Source organism: Mixophyes fleayi, chromosome 7 (assembly GCF_038048845.1).
Source record: "Mixophyes fleayi isolate aMixFle1 chromosome 7, aMixFle1.hap1, whole genome shotgun sequence".
NCBI lineage: Eukaryota > Metazoa > Chordata > Amphibia > Anura > Limnodynastidae > Mixophyes > Mixophyes fleayi.
In genome coordinates, this window is record NC_134408.1 from 10,515,695 (window position 1) to 10,536,411 (window position 20,717).

At 37.9% G+C, this 20,717-nt stretch overlaps 1 protein-coding gene across 1 annotated transcript in view; it reads left to right on the forward strand.

Annotated features, from left to right (window-relative positions):
* Nucleotides 1–7,340: 7,340 nt before the first annotated feature.
* The window catches only part of LOC142098451 (uncharacterized), a 41,941-nt gene continuing 28,564 nt past the window's right edge, over nucleotides 7,341–20,717 (forward strand). The window contains exons 1-8 of the mRNA XM_075181297.1: nucleotides 7,341–7,401; nucleotides 9,656–9,988; nucleotides 10,802–11,092; nucleotides 11,718–11,819; nucleotides 15,584–15,961; nucleotides 17,026–17,331; nucleotides 18,127–18,477; nucleotides 19,302–19,670. Coding sequence (XP_075037398.1) covers nucleotides 7,341–7,401; nucleotides 9,656–9,988; nucleotides 10,802–11,092; nucleotides 11,718–11,819; nucleotides 15,584–15,961; nucleotides 17,026–17,331; nucleotides 18,127–18,477; nucleotides 19,302–19,670 — 2,191 coding nt within the window. The remainder of the gene's footprint in view (nucleotides 7,402–9,655; nucleotides 9,989–10,801; nucleotides 11,093–11,717; nucleotides 11,820–15,583; nucleotides 15,962–17,025; nucleotides 17,332–18,126; nucleotides 18,478–19,301; nucleotides 19,671–20,717) is intronic.

Genomic DNA, 20,717 nt, shown 5'->3' on the forward strand with positions numbered 1-20,717 from the left:
TTTCGGGCACTTACCGTAAAATCCACGGCACTCGTAGTGTCCCGCATATTTAAGAACGGTGCATCGCAGCAGATATCTTGGATATCTGCTGCTTTGCATTCTGCTTCATTTTTGGGAGCAGTCACCATTCAACAGTATGGTGACTGCTCCCCTTGCAATCTAACAAGTTCTGAAAAATAGTTTTTTGTAGCTGGCGTACATTAACATAATTGAAAAATTTCAGTGCTGAAGAGCAGAGCTGAAAGAGGACTGGAAGAAATCCAGAGACAGCGCATTCCGAAGAGTCGTGGTAAGTATGTTTTTTATTATCACAGAAGCAGCAGTTTATCGGAATTGTTGTTTCTGTGTTGGGTTCTTTATAAATTTGAGAAATAGTTCAATACGATAAGGATTGAAAACTATTTTTCACTTTATGCGAGCATTGATAAATGTGTCCCTTTGAGAGAGAGAGGAAGAGAGAGAGAGAGAGAGTGATATATTTAGATAGATAGACAGACAGACAGACAGATAGATAGAAACACATTGCAATGTTTTCACATTAGTGTTATTTTCTTTAGAGGTTAGCCCTGCTTCCATCTCACACACATATCTGCTACACACATAAGACATAGTTCCCATAAAACATACTTCCTCACAGTCCAGATTTTAGGGGACTGTCACACACAACCTGGACTGTTTCCTGACTGTAGGTACTGCTGATAAGTAGTCTTCCTTCACACTGCTCTGTAATGTTGAGTAATGCAAATTCTAGAGCCCTGAGATCGAAAAACTTGTGTGCACAGCATTGTAGAACAGGAGGGACGATGGAATAGTGATTGTTAAGCAAAGATCACCCTCTGTAGGCTGATCACTCCCCTTCATTGACAGGTCATGTAGAGTGCGGGATACTATTGGCTGTTACGTATACCATAGTTACTTGGATTTCATTTAAATAATCTTGTCATTTTTACAATAGACATTTGTTGATGTGTCCTTTCCACTGTGATTGGCCTGATTACAAAGTGGGCGTTAATTATTGCCCATATTTCTGGAAAATTGAATTAACTCTTACATTTGTCCTATCTCCAGTTCAGACAGCCCCATGGGGGTTGTTAAACAAGGTTTGTTTATAAAAAAAAATTACTGTGTCAAGAACATTGTATTTTTTATTTTTTGTACATTAGAAATTAATTTAACATCATCATCATCAACATTAACATTTATCTATACAGTCATACAACCCAACATTTACAAATATGAAACCTCCACCCACTTTTAAAGTTCCACCCCTTTTGCAGTCCGCGAATCTAGAGGCCCCACCAAAATCAAGACAGTTGGGAGCGATGATATAGCGCCAGCACTTTCCTAAGCGCTTTACAAATGGACATGTTATGGGCAGCACGGTGGCTCAGTGGTTAGCACTTCTGCCTCCAGCACTGGGGTCATGATTTGAATTCCCAACCATGGCCTTATCCGTGTGTAGTTTGTATGTTCTACCAGTGCTTGCGTTGCTTTCTACCGAGCGCTTAGTTTTCCTCCCACAGTTTTAAAAAACATACTAGTAGGTTAATTGGCTGCTAATACATTGACCCTAGTCTGGGTGTGTGTGTGTGTGTGTGTGTGTGTGTGTGTGTGTGTGTGTGTGTGTTAGGGAATTTATACTGTAAGATGTATTGTAACAGGGACTGATGTGAGTGTGTTCTCTGTGCAGCGCTGCGGAAGTAGTGACGCTATGTAAATAAATTAATGATGATGACATATATTAGTACATAATAATTAAATGCCTTGTGTACTGGTACTTATATATAAATGATCTGTCTTTGTTTATATAGAGCTACTAGATATTAGCTAGAGATAAACATACAGTAGGTCCCCAGTAGCTAGACATTTGTGGGTCCTATAATAATATTTTTGAAGGGCACCCATGTAACACCCAAGGGTGAAAAAAACCATTCATACGGGGCTTTGATAGGGGAGAAAGGGATGCCCAGGCTGCGGACCACATAGCAGCTGCACACTCCACTATTATGGCAGTTACACCTCTGGAAGCTGCAGGCACAGTTCTGCAGCTCTCCCTCCTCCCCACAGTCTCACACATGAAGGAAATGTGTATATTTACACGCAGCAGGTGTTGGACAGGGTTGGACAGGTCTCTCTTCTTATCACACCATAATACACAGAGATTTCAGTATGTAAAAATGAAAGTGAAAAGAAACAGACTCTGGACTCTATTTCAGGACTTTATTCTCCACCCAGAAAATGTCCAGAATGGCGAGGATTAGGACTTTCTTCCTCCTGCTCCTTCTGTACCTGACAGGTAAGTGTAAGAAGTGATTACAGGGAAGGAAAGTTTGTGTCAAGACAGAGAACAGGTAGCAGCGGGGGGTAAGGAGGGGTCTCATTAGTCTGTTTTATTAGTGTCATATTACCTGAGTCTTAGTTTAGGATTGCTGTATACATTGTACTTTGTGTTCTCAGGTGTTATAGCTGCACTCACACTGAGAATTCGACAGGGCTCATTGCTTCCGATCTATCAAAGGGTCACTTCTGGCGGGAGATAGTGATAGCAGAATATAATGCATGAAAAGAGTCTTTATTATTTGAATAAAGCATTTTTTAACAATATTTTACAGCTTTAAAATATTTCTTGTTTAAATATTTTTATCTTTTTTATTATTTAATGTTGGGATCTGGTGGGAGTCTGTGAGGATTCCCCGAAATTCCCAGACAGTAATTGTATACCGAAAGAAAGTAGTGGTTGATTTGTTATGATGTATTGGTGTACTCTTTGCTTAAAATATTTATTACTATAAGCAAAATTTATTATATACTTTGTATACTGTAGGCATGTAGAAGAATATTGTGTATATCATTTGCATGGAAAGTTACATAGAGTATACTACTGGCATTGGAGAATAATACCTTGTATACTGCTGGCATGTAGAAGAATGCTGTGTATATTATTTGCATGCAGTGTAACATGGTGTATACTACTGGCATAGGAGAAAAATACTTTGTATACTGCAGGCATGGAAAAGAGTACTGTGTATATTATTTGCATGGAGAGTAACATGGTGTATACTACTGGCATTGGAGAATAATACTTAGTGTACTGCAGGCATGAAGCAGAATACTGTGTATATTATTTGCATGTAGAGAAACATGGTGTACACTACTGGCATTAGATAATAATACTTTGTATACTGCTGGCATGAAGCAGAATACTGTGTATATTATTTGCATGGAGAGTAACATGGTGTATACTACTGGCATTGGAGAATAATACTTAGTGTATTGCAGGCATGAAGCAGAATACTGTGTGTATTATTTGCATGTAGAGAAACATGGTGTACACTACTGGCATTAGATAATAATACTTTGTATACTGCTGGCATGAAGCAGAATACTGTGTATATTATTTGCATGTAGAGTAACATGGTGTACACTACTGGCATTAGATAATAATACTTTTTACACTGCTGGCATGGAGCAGAATACTGTGTATTTTATTTTCATTGAGGTTACCATGGTGTATACTACTGACATTGTAGAATAATACTTTGTATACTGTTGACATGGAGAATAATATTGTGTATACTGCAGGCATGGAGAATAATACTGTGTATATTATGTGCATGGAGAATAACATGGTGTATACTACTTACATTGAAGAATAATATTTTGTGTACTGCTGGCAGGGAGCAGAATACTGTGTATATTATTTGCATGCAGAGTAGCATGGTGTATGCTACTGGCATTGAAGAATAATACTTTGTATGCTGCTGGCATTGAGAGTAATACTGTGCATATTCAAGGCATGGAGAGGAATACTGTGTATATTATATGAATAGAGAGTAACATAGTGTATACTACTGGCATTGGAGAATAATACTTTGTATACTGCTGACATGGAGATGAATACTGTGTATACGGCAGGCATGGAGATAAATACTGTTATTATTATTTGCATGGAGAGTAACATGGTGTATACTAGTAGCATTGGATAATAATGCTTTGTATACTGCTGGCATAGACAAGAATACTGTGTATATTATTTGCATTGAGAGTAACATGGTGTATAAAACTGGCATTGGAGAATAATACTTTGTGTATTGCTGGCATGGAGCAGAATACTGTATATATTATTTGCATGTTGAGTAACATGGTGGGCAGGTTGCATACACGGGGAATCCAAAAACAGCCAGAGGTCAAAAGGCGCAGGAGTTCAAGCAGGGTCCGAAATCAAGCCAAAGGATCACAACAGGTATTCACATCCAAGGTATCAGGTGTACACAGGAACAGGGGAGCTGGTCAGCTCGTGACACTGAAATAATAAAATATACAGCGTTTTATTGCAGCAATGTAATTTCCTCAGAGGCTGCATAACTCGATCCAATTTGCTTTTATTTCCGAACCCTCCATCAAGGATGTGTTGCTATACTATTTGGTCCTTTGCTCCCCAGGTGTCCAGGTGTCCGGGACCTTCTCTTGTTGGACTGAATGCTGGTGGCTCTTCCCCGAGACTTGCACTGATTGATGATAGCATTGATTAATGATAGCAATGATAGCATTGTTAATATTGGACTTTGTTTTGAATACTGTCTTGTTACTATATTTAAATGCAACATCAGTATTCCTCTATAGAGCTGTAGTTACTATGGGGAACCTATCCATCAAAGACTGTCCAAGCAAGCACCGGCATTTTTCAGGTTTGCTAAGGCTTATCCGCCCGACAGTGTGAACCAGAAGTGCTGGTGAGTCTGGAGCTTTGAATCCATTCAAAGGGCTACAAGGGGTTATTTCAGGAAAAGAGCTATGTCTATCTACATCTCTAGTGATTATACTCATTGTCTCCAGACTTTATGCAGCCACAGCAAGCAGGGGGTATTCCCCTTGGAGAGGGCTATAAATTGGGGTAAAATGAAGAGATAATGCCCACCCTGTACAGTCATGGCCAAAAGTGTTGTGAATGACACAAGTATTGCTTTTCACAATTTTGCCTAAGAACACAGCCATGAAAAAAGAATGGTACCAAAACATCCCCCAAGAGCAACTTCTCCCAAACATCCAAGAACCAGCATGATGGAGCACCTTGTCATAAGGCAAAATTGATAACTAAGTGGCTCGGGGATCAAAACATCTACATTTTGGGTCCATGGCCAAGAAACTCCCCAGACCTTAATCCCATTGAGAACTTGTGTTCAATCCTCAAGAGGCGGTTGGACAAACAAAAACCCACAAATTCTGACAAACTCCAAGCATTGATTAGGCAAGAATGGGCGGCCATCAGTCAGTATGTGGCCCAGAAGTTGATTGACAGCATGCCAGGGCGAATTGCATAGGTCTTCAAATAGAAGGGTCAACACTGCAAATATTGACTCTTTGCATAAACTTAATGTAATTGTCAATAAAAGCCTTTGACACTTATTAAACATAGCAGCATCTGACAAAAAAGTCTAAAACCACTGAAGCAGCAAACTTTTGTCAATCTCAAAACTTTTGGCCATGACTGTACTAAGGACATCCTATCATGGGAACTAAAATTGGGATAAAAGAGCAGTGGCTGGAGACTTGAGGATATCAAAGATGTGAAGGCAGGAATATGTGTGGCTTATGTCTCCAATTGGATGTTCGAGGCTGAGGGTAAGAAGAATGACTAAAACAACGGAAGATCCATTTCCTTCCAACTTGCAATCTTGGGATGGTGTGTGCCTGTTAGGAATTCACAGGACTACAATGCAGCGTTGTACTTAAAAACAATATGGATATTATTGCAGTTCACAGCATATAATGATGGTTTTAGCACAAGCACACAGGATATTGCAATAATTAAAATTAGAGGTTGAAAAGAAACATAACATTCTTTACTGTGATTGCCCCACAGGTTGAGCAATGATTATTTTTAGAATACATGCCTGTGGATACAGTGCAGAGCTATATGAATAGCATGCATAATCAGCAGAGTATAAGATGCAAAGCCAGGTATGAGGAACCAGAACCAGCAGACAATAAGTTGCAATGTCAGGTATCAGGAACCAGCAGACAATAAGTTGCAAGCTAGGTATAAGGAAACAGGAGACAATAAGATGCAGAGTCATATATAAGGAACCAGCAGGTAAAAAGTTGCAAATCCAGTTATCAGGAACCAGGAGACAATAATTTGAAAAGCCAGGTATCAGGAATCAGGAGACTGCTGAATGCAGAGACAGGAACTGCTTGATGCAAGGTCAAATGCAGGAACCAAGAAGCTAGTGTATAACACTATCACTGGCAATAAGTGCAGGACAGGTGAGAGCTTATAAAGTGCAGACTTCCAATCAGTGGTAAGAGGGAGAGTAACCTGAACTGCAAAGCAGAACTGAGTAATAAGCACATTGTAGGGCAGATGAAAAGCTAACAGTGTCCGTTGAAAGCAGAGTGACATTTGAAGAGGACAATTATCTTGCCGGAAGAAATTAAGAATAAGTGAAGCATCAATCTACCAGATTGTGTCCAAGAAGGACACACCAGAGGTTGGCTATAGGAGATAAGTATTTGCTAGTTTATGTTCCATTTTATAAAGTATTACAGTGTTATAGTGTGATTGTTTACCCTTTCATAAAAGTAACTCTCCAGCGATTGTGTTAAGTAAACTTATATTTTCTTTGTTCTGATATTTATCTGGGTGTGAAAATACTTAACCATGTCAACAGTACTGGAGAGGGTATAGCCTAAAGAACGTCTTTGTGAGAGCTGACCTTGAACCTTAAAATGGTACTTTCCTCACTGGTTAGTGTAGGTAGGTAGACAGTAGGTGCCACAATATTGGGACCTAAATAAATAAATTCACCCAACAACATCAGAAATCCACAAGAGAAACAAATATCAAAAACAGACAGCTTGTTTTGGTGTGCACCACATGTGTGTTCACCTGAGACTCACCTGATTTGAATCATACTTTTTTCATTCCTCAGTAGCAGGGTTCACAATAATTTTCTTTAATCACAATGTTATGAACAATTGCCGACTGTCAACCATTTTTTACTGACATACTATGTAATGTGTTTGTGTAATTCTACAACGTGTCAAAAATGTGAAAATAGTGGCATCTATGGGAATATTGGGTCAGGGACTGAAAATAGGGGGCTTATAACCCTATTCAGACCAAACATATTTGGTGCGGTGAATGCTATATAAAAATTAGTACTGTCATTTGTTGGTATATTTTGTTCTCATCTGTTTTATTAATGCTGAGAGCTACAAATGTCACTACTTTTTCACTGCCAGTTAGTTTACTGATAGTTGGCAACTGTGTTCCCTAGGGGGCCTATTTAATCATTTACAGGTTTTTGCCCCGCTAATCCTCACCTGTCATTGCAACGATGACAGATGACCTTCCTTACCTTTCAACTCCGGTTACTATCGCGAAGAGGCTTTGCGCATGTGAGACCTAAAGTTGCGCATGCACAAAGCCATTTTACCATAAGAACCGGAGGGGAGAGCAGGAATGCTGCTTTGAGGGATCTGAATATCCACATAGGGTAGAATGGCTCAATGGGCTCAAGCTCCAAAAAGCCCTTGTAAATAATAATATGGGCTTCTGTTTAATGCAAAACTTAGCCTAATCCAGGAGATATCTGTGATATCTCCTACATTAGGGCTTTGTTACAAAGCTATGTAACATAAAAATGTCTAAACCATGCGGAAAAAGCTGTTTCCAAATTGTTTATGGCTTAATAAATAGGCCCCTAGATCACTTGATGATTACTGTGTAAGTCATATAATGGAAATATATGGTAGTAGATGCCTTTGTACTGTATATTTGTAAACTATCCTGCAACAGCGCTTCAGTTTCCCAAAAGCTTATGCTATATTATTTTTCTTGTTACCCAAAAAAAGTTTCACTTGTTTTTTTTATCACCCAATATTTTCCACCACTCCGCTCAGCTCTAAATGTTTTACTTGCATCATTTTACTTGCGAAACTGTACTTACAGGTGTAACAATAGATAGATTGTAAGCTTGCAAGTAGGGCCCTCTTACCTCTCTGTCTGTCTGTATTACCCAGTATTGTTTTATTACTGTGTTTGCTATCAATTGTAAAGCGCTACAGAATTTGCTGGCATTTTATAAATAATTATTGACGATGATGCTAATGATGATGAACAAGGCACTTGTGCACTGTGACTGGACCATAGTCTCCTCTCTGTGGCATTCTTGAGAGGCTGTTCCTGCTCACAACATAGTTTGAAAGTACAACTGATGCAAAGTTTCTCATGTTAAACAAATGTATGGACAACACGGGCGAGCCGTTTGCACCTTCATCCACAGTTACCTGTAGTTTGTCTAGTGCAGGGATTCTCAACCTTTTCCAAGGTGTGATGGCAAATGTTTACCAAATACCCTCTAATGTGTGTTTGGTTATATTAAGTGTCACAAACACCCAGCCTGTCCCAGATACAGCAATCTGAACAGCTGGCTGTGACTGGCGTCAACTTAGTCACTTAGCAATGAGTACACCTTTTCTGCCATCACAAAGGATTTATTATGATGTCCTTACGTTCACCAAAACCACTTATTAATGTTTCACAATTAAATCACAAACACATGTAGCATGAGCCTCCCTGGGCTTCATAAATTCACAAATAATCGGAGAATATGCTAGATTAAATGTATTTTAATCCAAAAAATGTTTCCAAGGCTTAGTTACAAAAGTTAATAAAAAGACATACAATAAGTTGCACAAATAAGGTTCAGAAAATAAAATAGGAAATAAAACCAATTTCACTAATTACTAGTTAAGACTTGTGTGTGAGGGAACACAATTGAGAAATATGGGACATTTCAGTCTTCATAGACCCCCTCATGAAAGTGCACAATGTAATGTCTAAAGTAGAAGATTTTAAACCCTTCTTACAGGCTCTTCAATCCCACCTTAAGAATTACATGTTCAATTAAGTCAAATTGATTCCCAAAATAACACAGAGCTTTCCAAAGTAAATTATCTATCACTAAGATATATGTTTGGGCACCTCAGAGAATCTCTCACCTCTGTTCTGCTTGAGTGGCTAGATGATTTACAACTTTGGGGCTTCAAATTCCACTGAGATCCTTATCTAATCCCAGGCCTGGCTAGTTTGAAAAGACTATTGACACTTGCATAGGTTTAGACTCATGTCATCTAGCAAAGCACATGTTGAGATTAGATTACAAGGTTACATACAGTTTACATTGTCATACATGAATTCAACAGAAAATAACAATCAGTCATTAGTTATACTACATAATCGTCACACTAAGTATCCCCTAAAGTATGCAAAGTTATTCAAACTACTCCATAATAGGAGTAAATTTATACTGAGCATCTTTTTATGCAATTCTCTTTTGATTTGTTTTGCTTATTTTATTACTTACTAATATATTTAATGTTGATTTTGTTTTAATTAATAGGTCAAAGTACCCCTTGAATATATCGGAGGTAGAATTCAGGGAACATATACTGCAGAGTGGGAACTCCGCACAATATGGTTTATCCTTTATCCTTTAATTATCTACTGAACTTAGAAAGTATATCTGTGTTGCAAAAATCTGCTTTCAATATACTTTGTGTCCCTCATTTACTGAAGTGTTTCCTTTGTTGTGGCAGTTACCTGTATAATACATACCATGAATAATTACATTTTCCCTATGCATTTCAGCTGGAGCAGCCTTAGAAGTCTCCGCTCCAACGTCTCACAAAGTACAAGCTGGATTGAACTTCATTCTACCCTGTACTTTCACTGTGAATAACCCCACCGTAAACCCCCAGTTCCTCGCAATTATATGGCAATTCCAAGAAAAGATGATTATAAGAATGGACACAAAAGGCCTGTTATCTGATGGGAGGAAAGTCATAAACAAACAAGACATCAGTAAAGGAATTGCTGATTTACACATCCAAAATGTAACTATCTCTGACATTGGGACTTATAAGTGTATGGTCACCTACAGCCCAGACACTAAGTTCAAAGACATTAAACTTACAGTTTATGGTAAGTTATGTACATGTATTTGTATATATATTTACATGCTGGTACTATAATTCACTAAACACGAGGCCAGTGCATCGACAGGTCATTTTCATCAAGTAAAGCACTTGTAACCTTTAATATGCTGATTGTTTTCTATAGTATTGCATTGACTTATGCGTTGATAGGTGCTCACAAAATGCCACAATGTCATCATTTGTCCCATCCCAAAACATAATCATTCTATTTAGTGCATGTCCTGAAGAATCAACAAAAATCAATGTTATCTGTGTTTCTGCTGCTAGTGATGTTAGGGATTGGTGAGGACTCCAAGATCCTTAGAAACGCCTTCACAGGCAGATAGAGTGATGGAGTGCAACAACTACCAATGGGACCAGAGATGAGGGAGGAGCCTTGAAGTTCTACTTTTCTCAGTCCCTGCTCTGACATCTCTCATTTTCCATTACTCCATAGAGATTTATGGTTCCTGTGTGATTATCCATCTCCCCTAAAAAAAAAAAAAAAAAAGTAATGGGTCGGAATATGGAAACATAAACTGCTTTTAAGAAAGTGGTCCAGACTCCTGCTACTGTTCTATTTAAATGTATGATGGAGTATTCATAATTAGCACATCTCAGAGAGCTGCTCATACAGCAAGAAAATTCAAATTTTAAATCAATGTAAACAAATATAATCTTTTCAGTGATTTCAGGCTGTGTATACTATGTCTTTACTGTAGAAAAATATGTTATGATTGTATAGAAGACACCAATGTAATAAGAGTAAAAAACAACACACTATAATATTTTTCCTAAGCTGATTATTTTTCCCTTGCAGCTCCTCCAGCGATCACACATCTTGAGAAAGTTATAGGAGAGAATGAGCAGAACAGATTTATTTGCTCCGTGGCCGGTTTTTACCCCATTGACATAACCGTGGAGTTGTTGATGGATAGAGAAGTAATAGAGGGGTCTGTTACATCCAGTCACATGAATGATGATGGTACTTTCTCCATTAATAACACAGTGATAATACCCTCCGAAGAGAAACCACAAGTCTTGTCCTGCAGAGTCCGACATGAGTCGCTCACAGCTGATTTGCAACAAGACCTCCTGTTGGAGTATAATGGTGAGATCAGCAGCCATCAATGCTTATTGTTATTGCACTCAACTCATTCGTTTGAACTCATCGTAAATGGTTATGTTCTTATAAGATATGAAACTACTGAAATGTATTATTCCTCTCTTTCCTGCTGACAGTAGAGGAGGGAAACAGATTCAGTTATCATTATAAAAGTTCTAAAGTAAAATTACTTGTACTACTGAAGATTTGTGGACAAATTGAAAAGATTATTTTAAAAGTTTAAATCAGGAGAACTGCTGTCATTAAAGACTAATGGGAATACTTTGTCATTGTTAGATGAGAGACAAGGAGAGTTAAATGGATCTGATATTTCTTTATTTTATAAGCCGGTGTGGTTTTAGTGCAGCTACAGAAGAAGATTTCTGTAGAGAATGATGCACAACAGCTAAGGATTACATGAAGATCTGCTCTGTCTCTGATTAGTTTAGCTTTGACTAGCCTGGAATTTTGTGTAATGGAAATAAAAATATCTCTGCGCTAAGGTGTCCCGCTCACTACAATAAACTCTACTCCATCTGTATGCATTCATTAGGGTATAGGGAACTATAGCTGGAATATAAACCCAACCAGCGTCTGCTTCTAATAATACTTTATCTCTCATTATTTCCAGAAGACAATAATAGCAACGTTGGGATGGTGATGGGGATTGTCATTGCCGTAATACTGCTCATTCTGTTGATCATTGCTGTATTTGTATATAAGAAGAAATCTGGTAAGTTATTACATTGTGTTTTACAGTGAAAGTAAATCTGGAAATATATATTTAATATGTTACAGCCAGAGATGAACTGAGTTGTCTTACGTTTCCTTGGATGTCAGAGTTATTTGCTTCCTTAGTAACTTTCTTCATAGTGTTCACTGCTTGTTGCCACATTGTCACCTCAATTCATCACTGATCACTGAGTTACAGTAGGTGGAGTAAACTGACCTCTCTGTTAGTAGTGATCTACTGTAGTCTACAGTTCAACATTGGCCATGTTGACAGATGACCATGGCCACTCCCAGTCAGAAAAGGATAAACTTGTAGGATTAATTTTTACAGATAGAATATAGTAATCATCTATAAAGCTGGTGTCTATATAGAAACCTATAGAGAAAGTTAATTGTTATTCTTTTATGTTCAGATAATTTTCCTGGTTGGTGCTTTGTTTTAATAGTAAAATAAACCTGCATTAACTGAGTTTCCAAACTGTTTCCACAAATAAATCACATTAATATGTTGTGTGTCACTCGATGCAATTAAAGTCTCCAACCTACTCTGAAAGTATCCTTTTAACTTGAAAATTAAAGTTTACCAATGGTAATGCCAGTTGTTTTGACACCCAACAGGATGTTGACAGCCCATCCCCTCCAACACCACTTCGGCCATGAATGAGACTTATTTACTATTGGAACCTCTACCTTTCATTTACTCATTACTGTCCCCACCCTAAACAATGTCCCTGTTATATATAACAGATCTGACCACCACACATTAGAGCAGAAAAGTCATTCCTGGAATAGATACCAGATGTGACCAGCGCGCATTAGTCCGGTGCAGTGATCCTCTGATATATTCCAGAATAACCCACCTCACATTATACTACAACAGTGAGCCACTTACAGAATCTATTCCTGTGACCGTTGCAAAATTCAAGTCACATTATTTGCTGGCTAGTATACAATTCTAAACCCATTTCCTTGCAGCTACTGCACATTACTGACTGATAGATAATTAGCAACATCTATTTTTTCTTCCATATATGTTAAAGTTCTGTACCTTGATTTAGCAGTATGTTATAATACTTATCACTTCTGATTAGTTTGTAATACAGAGCCCATTACTTGGTACCAAATGTAAAATATAGAGCTCAGTCCCTGATAGTCAGTAAGCAATATAGAGCCTAGTTGAATACTCCTCTCATGTTCTGGCAGTCTATTGTATAGTTGATGCAACTTGTTTTTTGAGTGATCAAATCCGCCTTTCCTGCAGAGAAGACTGGTGGTCCGAAGCAAACGCAAAGCAAGTGATGCAATGCATGTTTCCTACTGCTCCATCTAAGCCAGTCTCTTATAAACATCTCACATCCATTAGATGATTTTGCATATGAAAGAAAATCACTAAATTAACGGTCTTCACAATCCTTGGGCATACATTTAATCATTTCCTTTAATTCAACTTTGTTACTTAAAGCATTGAGTACGATCCTTTCTCTGTCTTTGTCCTGCCATTGTTGAAGCCCAGTGGCGCATGCAGGGGGGGTTTTTGGTTCTCCAGAAACCCCTCCTCTCCGCAAACCAACGGAACTGTACAGCAGCCGCGGCGCTGTCAAACAAGCGTCAGCGGCAGTGCTGTATTGTAGTATAATACAGCACTGCCGCGCATGCTGCTTGACAGCGCCGCGGCTGCTGTAGAATTCAGACTCGCCGAAATGGAGCTGCTGCGCAATATTTTTTTTTTTTCAGGGGGGGGGGGGAGGGGGGGCGGAAACCCCCCCTTCTAAATCCTGCGTTCGCCCCTGAAGCCGGGTCTTCTACCTCAGATGTATCTTCTAGATTTGCAGTAGTTGTAGACTCCCTGGAAAGAGATGTACTGCAGGAAGGACTCTCCTCTTCTACAACTTCACTAAGGTCTTCAATATCTGCCTCAGCGTTTAATTCTTTTCCACAACATCTTGATGTTTACAGGGTGGCTTATTGAAGTATTGTAGTATTATTTTCTTCTTTGTCTTCTTTTCCTCTTCTTGTCTGCTTGTTTTCCTCTCCTTGTGTTTTACTTATGCATATTTATGGTGATACATTGTGCAATATTAAAGATGGTTCCAGGCAAGCAGAAATAAGCGTTTATTTTAAGACTTATAAGTACCAAAAATGTAAAAGGAAATAAAGTGTGTGCATGACAGTTGGGACCTTCAAATAACAAAATGAATCAAGATATTATGAATGAAGAGAAAAGTGTCAATAATGCTAATCTTAATTTAAAACTAAGCTTGACACCAGCCAATAAGTGCAAAATGCAAAAGCAAGTGCAAAAACTTGTAGATCAATAAACTGTAAATACAAATATTGAGTGCAAATAAAGCAGTGGTAATCGGTATCCCAATACACTTACAAAACAAGACCGAAGCGTGTAATAAACAAACTTATTAAAATATACACTTCCCTTCTCCCCGACGCAGGACATTCCCTGAGGCGCTGCTCTGCAACTGCTGTAAAATGCGAAGAGGCTGGATGCCGCCATTCTGGGAGCGCCTCCCAGAATGTCCTGAAAATTGTTATAATTATCATTGATAGACAATTAGTAACTTTTTCAATTAAGTCAAGTTACTAATTGAAAAAAAATAAAAAGTTACTAATTGTCTATCAATGATAATTATAACAATTAATGTTACTATCTTTGCATTTATAGTTTTAAAGTGACTCTTACATTGAACACATTTAAAGTTATTGAGTGGCGAAGTTCAAAGTTCAAATCCATTACGAGCAACCACCAGTTAGTTGTGATTGATGAAGTGCAATGGAAGCAGATGTCTACTTTGTATTATGTGTGATTGGTAATTTGCTTTGTTAGTAAATAATCCCCAACAGCAACTTTGTGTTGTGACTGTGTCTGACAGCTCAATGCAGCTTTTAATCAGATTTCATACTTCACGGTATATATATTGAAATACACTGGTTTTAAAACTCAAACACCTGTGGTTGTGAGTACTGTGTCACCTGATTGGACACTCCCTATTTACAACTCTGTGCACCTACCCACTGGCTCCATCTCTCCGGTCGTCGGTTGAGATAATACAACAGGTTACCAAGATTAAAATCCCGAAATTCTAACACAAAGAAGGAATGACAAAATTGACACAAGATATGTATAAGACATTGATATAATAATAATATAAGAATTATGTTTACTTAGCTTCAATTAAATTGATGTACAGATAAATGATTTCCCGCATTCACCGCATGGAAACCCCACATCCTGCATCCTAAAATATTTTAATAGAGGAGAACGGCACAGCTTATCATCACTCACCAGAGTCATGCTTTTATATGTGTTTGTTTCAATGAATGTCTATGTGTTTTAAATTCAGTAGTACTTTGGAGTAACAAACATCCCTTATGTGTTGCCTTAAGTTGCAAACTCTTATTTGAATAACTTAGCTGGTAAAATCCTACAGTTTTTGATACATTTAAGTGACATTTCAGTTTGATCTCACGTTCATCATAAATTACTGTGATTTTGTATTAATTATAAGGTACGTGACATAGCCCCAGTGGCGGTAGACTTGCTTAGAACCTAATTTCTGTTCCCATGTAAAACATGACTTTTTTTTATTAAGCATTGGTTACTGTTAAATGTTATACGTGTACTATACATGTTACCAAAGTGACAAATGCTGATATATAATAAATGGTTGTGATAATTAGTAGCATTTCTGTTTTACCATTGTGTCCAGGCTGCATTGTAAAACATATTTGTGTTTTCCATGTTTAATACAGGTTTTCAGAAGATGGTAGTGAGTAACATTCAGGGTGCTACATGGGTAGATGGTGAGAAGACCACCCTGTTCTGTACAGCTTCTAACTGTATTCAGGACACCCTGGTGATGTGGATCATTAAAAATAAAGATGGCACAATGTGTGAGGTCTCAGAGTCTCCAGCAGGAGATATTGAGGAGGAACAACCCCTAATGTCCAGAGAGTACAAGGTGACAATGGAGAAGATTCCCAGCCAGAAGAAGAAGGGACTGTATGATGTTACCACAGAGCTGACCTTCATTCCATCGATATCCAGACATATTGGGGCCAATGTTACCTGCAGAATTGTCTCAAAAAAGAGAGTTGATGAGAAAACCTATGAATACAAATCAATTCATGGTAAGACACCTTAGAGTGACATAGGTAATTTCTATAACACATATATGTAACCCATAGCATTGCAGTCATTATAGTCATTACAGTCAGTACAGAGATGTCTGGTGTCAATCACATCACAGTTTTCTTATTAACACTAGAGGGAAGGGGCAGAACATAGCATTTGTCCCCATAACAAAATTTGGGGGAGCACCAGTTAATGCCAGTCCTCCCTCAGAAAGTTCCCACTTTGCTCTTCAGAGCATGTGTGGGAACCAGTGTTTGTACAGCGAGCCCATTTTTATATTTGACTGTGCATGCGCTGCACCCACACATGCTCAGAAGAGGCCATAGTTCTGCTGTCCTGAGCTTGCACAGGGCCAGTACATGCACATTGAAGACCCTCTTAGAGGGCTTCACTGCGCATGCAGCAACCACACATGATCATAAGAGCAGAGGAAACGTCTTAGGAGGGTAGACTGGTATTGTCGTATTCCCTCACCTCCGGGCCCCATTGTAGCCGCAAACCCCTGCAAATGTCAGTTATGTCATTTCCAGAGGGTCTATTTGTACAATATTACTGATTTTGCACTTATGACTTTGTAAAGCTGTCACCTATCTGCAACTATGCACAATTTCAGTTCTGAACTGATTTCCTGCCCCCAATCATGACAGCCCTTCAGTATTATGTACTTCAAACGGTTGTATAAAAACTTTTTGAAAATGGTTTTTAAAACGCTACCAAAATAGATTCTTTCAGTTATATTGATATTACTGCAAATTCAAACATCAATGAAATATTTGAACATGATTGTTACCTGTTGGTAGATTTTTTCCTCTGCTTTGATGTCCCCTCAATATACAGATATAACTCCTCTGTGAGCAGTAAACACTACTTATATTTAACATTACACATTACCTGTCCATTTCATCCTGTAAAGTGAAAGTACAAATTACTTCTCAGTTCAAAGAGAAATGAAAATTATTTAGCAAATAGTTTAAAGATATTTCAAATTGATTTTGGTGTCTAATTCCCTGTTAGTCACATGAATCCTGTATTTAACCTGATATTATATCTTATTCTGCAGCTAAACCTACGCTCATTGAGCCAATACAATTCACCCTTTCTAAACTAGAAGATGTACAACTCTCAGCTGGTTTACAGGGATTTTACCCCAAAATAATGCAGATCACCTGGGTGTCTAAAAAAGCTCAATCTGAAGACAAAATTACATCACAGGAAGAAATAATGAATAATACAGACGCTACGTTTAATCTGAAGAGTAAATGTACAGTTCCTGGAGAGCTCTTCAAAGATCCGACGTATAAAGTCATTGTGACATGGAAACATGAATCCATGGACGTCTCCCAATCCAGGGAACTGTCTGGAAAAGGTACAATAGTATAAGAGAAAATAACTAAATATTCCTATAAGGAGGCACCCCAAATCTATATACAGTAACAGTTACAATTTCTTGGATAGAATTAGTGGATAAAAATTGTTAAGATAACTCAGTGAGGGTTCCCTGTGTTGTATAATAAATATTTTATTCTTGGTTATATATTTATAATAGGTCCAATATTTTGTCATCTTATCTATCATGACAATGTAATTTTGTAGTATTGCCAGTAAGAAATACCATTACATAAATTTTTCTGTGAGTAATAGTTTTCTCTTCAAAAATATTACCTGACAATTATATATATATTGCATTGCTTCACTTTTATTTACCCAGATGTCATAACATTGTTATGAACAATCAATATCAAGAAACAATTAACATCAACATAACAATTGTACAATGTTGTACACTGTATACTCCCAATATGGTCTACAAATGGAGCAGATATTATCGCACTGCCCAGCAAGCGTTGGTTAAGACTGTATGACTGAATTTCCCATTGACCAACATATGCTACAGCTAAGCCAGTACTTATAATACATTCAGCGCAACACTCTGGTATAAGCATATTGCTTTAGCTCTGTGCACTGTATCACACAGGCAGCGTAATAAAGTCTGCTCCATCTGTATCTTTTTTTTTAACTTTTTGCAACCAATCAAATTATAATTGTCATTTTTCTAGTTCAGTTTATAAAGTGAAGAGAAACTTTTTTTCTCTGCACCAGTTTCCATAATTGTCTTAATATTGACCTTACTCTGTTCCCACTTATTTATTTCCATCCTCAGATCTCCCCTGGCAGCCCCAGATTCAGGACCACCCAATAGAGAGTGTTTTCCAGGATGATGAGGTCCATTTGCGGTGCACGGTGTCAGATTATTTCCCTGACGCGTTGACTGTGAAGTGGTTTGAGAAGAAGAAAGGGAGTGAGGAATTAATAGACGCTTCACACTGTGACAAATACACAATTCCAAAAATCACGTCAAACAGGACGGAGAACAAAACCTTCACCTCTAGAGCACTTTTATCTTTCAAGAAATGTCATCTGTCAGAGAAAGCTGTAATGTTTATCTGCAGGGTGGAACATCCCAGCCTGGAAACACCGATCCAGTCTAGTACCCAAATGCTCAGAGACACTGGTAATTATCTATTATAAGGAACATGATAGGATCACATACCTCAAAACACCAATATATTAATTGCAATATTCACCTTATTCATACATTGTGTTCACTTTCAGTTTATTTTTCTATAAAATCTTAACAAAACATTCTGCATTGAATATCCTAATCCTCTGCGTAGTTATTGACATAAGTGATATCTTACAAACTTTTTGAAACAGCCGACAATGGAATAGTGCCCCTCATTTCACTGTAAAACAAAAGCAGATTGTCCTAGCTTGTCTATACAAATCATCTCACTGACATAACATTTCTATCACCTGTTCCTCACCAGAGTGAAGGGTCGGATTCAGGTGAAAACTGAGACAAATGCTTTTAAAGTTTCTGTTTATGAGATTTTACAAAAAATAACACTGAAGAAACTAGTCATTTGGTTTAAAAGACGTTTTCAAAGAAGTACAACTATAAGTCTAATAAATGTGTCCTTTATAAGCTGATATGTCCAGTGGATGTCCAATAGATGCAGTTGAGGGAGATGCACAGAGTTCAAGGCTATGTTTAACTCAAAGATTCTCCACACATCTTATGGAGGGCATCAAATCTTGGACAACCCCTCCTCATATCTCCCTTATCTATAATAATTTCCCCTGTTACTTAAACTTGACAGCCGGTAAGTGTAGATTTGAGTATTTTACTCTGTCCATAGCCCTACAATACAGCCCTATTAAAAAAATATATGTCCATGTCATTCATCTAACACCTACATTTATTTTCAAGCAGAACAGATTTAGAATGTATTCTTATACTGAATTCTACTAATTGCTTTTTTATCTATTGCACAGATCAGGACTTCATTGTTAATAACATCCAGGGTCCCCAGACGTGGTATGATGGAGAAAAGGTCACATTGTACTGTGCAGCCTTATACTGTACAGAGGACACCAAGGTGACGTGGTTTGTGACACAGAAAGATGGAACTGTCCATAAAATACCAACAGGAGAAGACATTAGAAGATATGGTCCTCAGTCCCCTGGATATCTGGCTCTTAGAGAGAGGACTGACATGTCGGACATAGAGGGTCTTCTGGACATCACCACCTCCCTGAGCTTCACACCTTCTATATCTGAACACAAAAAAATCACAGTGGGCTGCAAGATTGTCTCTGGGGGGAGAACCAAGGAAAAAACATTCCAACGTAACCATCTCTTTGGTGAGAATTATATTTTTCCTTTTTCCTTATTTTTTTTTTTACAAAGAATTGAAGTAATTGTTGATGTTGTGTTGTATGTTAATTACACAAATAAAGGTGAAACTCCAACCAAATGCCATTGGGCATTGAAAGGATTTATGCAGCTGCAACAATGTAACCAAAATGACCATTTCATATCCTGCACCTATTACCTGGAGAGCCTCAGACTGCCTTGGCTTCCATTACAATTATGTAGATTTAATGTACTCAATAGACTTTTTATTTAATTGTTGTTTTTTCAAATTCAAATCAAGTGTCCTGAACTTTCTTCAGAATACATAATATAGATATATTTCCTAATAGTTTATTTTACTTATCTGCAGTTGCTCACTTGATCCTTCATCACATAAATAGAATGAAGGAAGGGGCAGATGGAGATTCATTCACATTATTTGTACATAGACCTCTATATTTGGAAAAACTTTAGTAACTAAGACAGAGAGGGAGAGACTAGGGTCAATTTTGATAGCAGCCAATTAACCTACCAGTATGTTTTTGGAGTGTGGGAGGAAACCGGAACACCCGGAGGAAACCCACACAAACACGGGGAGAACATACAAACTCCACACAGACCATGGTCGGGAATCGAACTCATGACCCCAGTGTTGTGAGGCAGAAGTGCTAACCACTGAGCCACTGTGCTGCCCATTAATCAACTGGCAAATACACATAGAGAAATGTAATAAATTGTGTAAGGAGTAATCCATGTACGAGGCGTTATCTTTATATGTTGCTGACTTGTAAATAATGCTAAAATGTCTTAGGGTGTTAAAAATATAGTTTGCAAATATAACTATTAGTATGTTTCACACAATGTCTCAAGATAGTAGCAATGTTGAATGTTACAATACAATTATCTCTATGGATAATTCAAATGTAAGCACTGAAAACATCATTGCGAATACTCCAGGTTATTCACAAACATGGTACAAGTGCAGATGATGGTTAGCAAACCTGATGTACCTGAATAGTAAGAACTCACAAGTGGATGTAGAGTTGACAGTAACA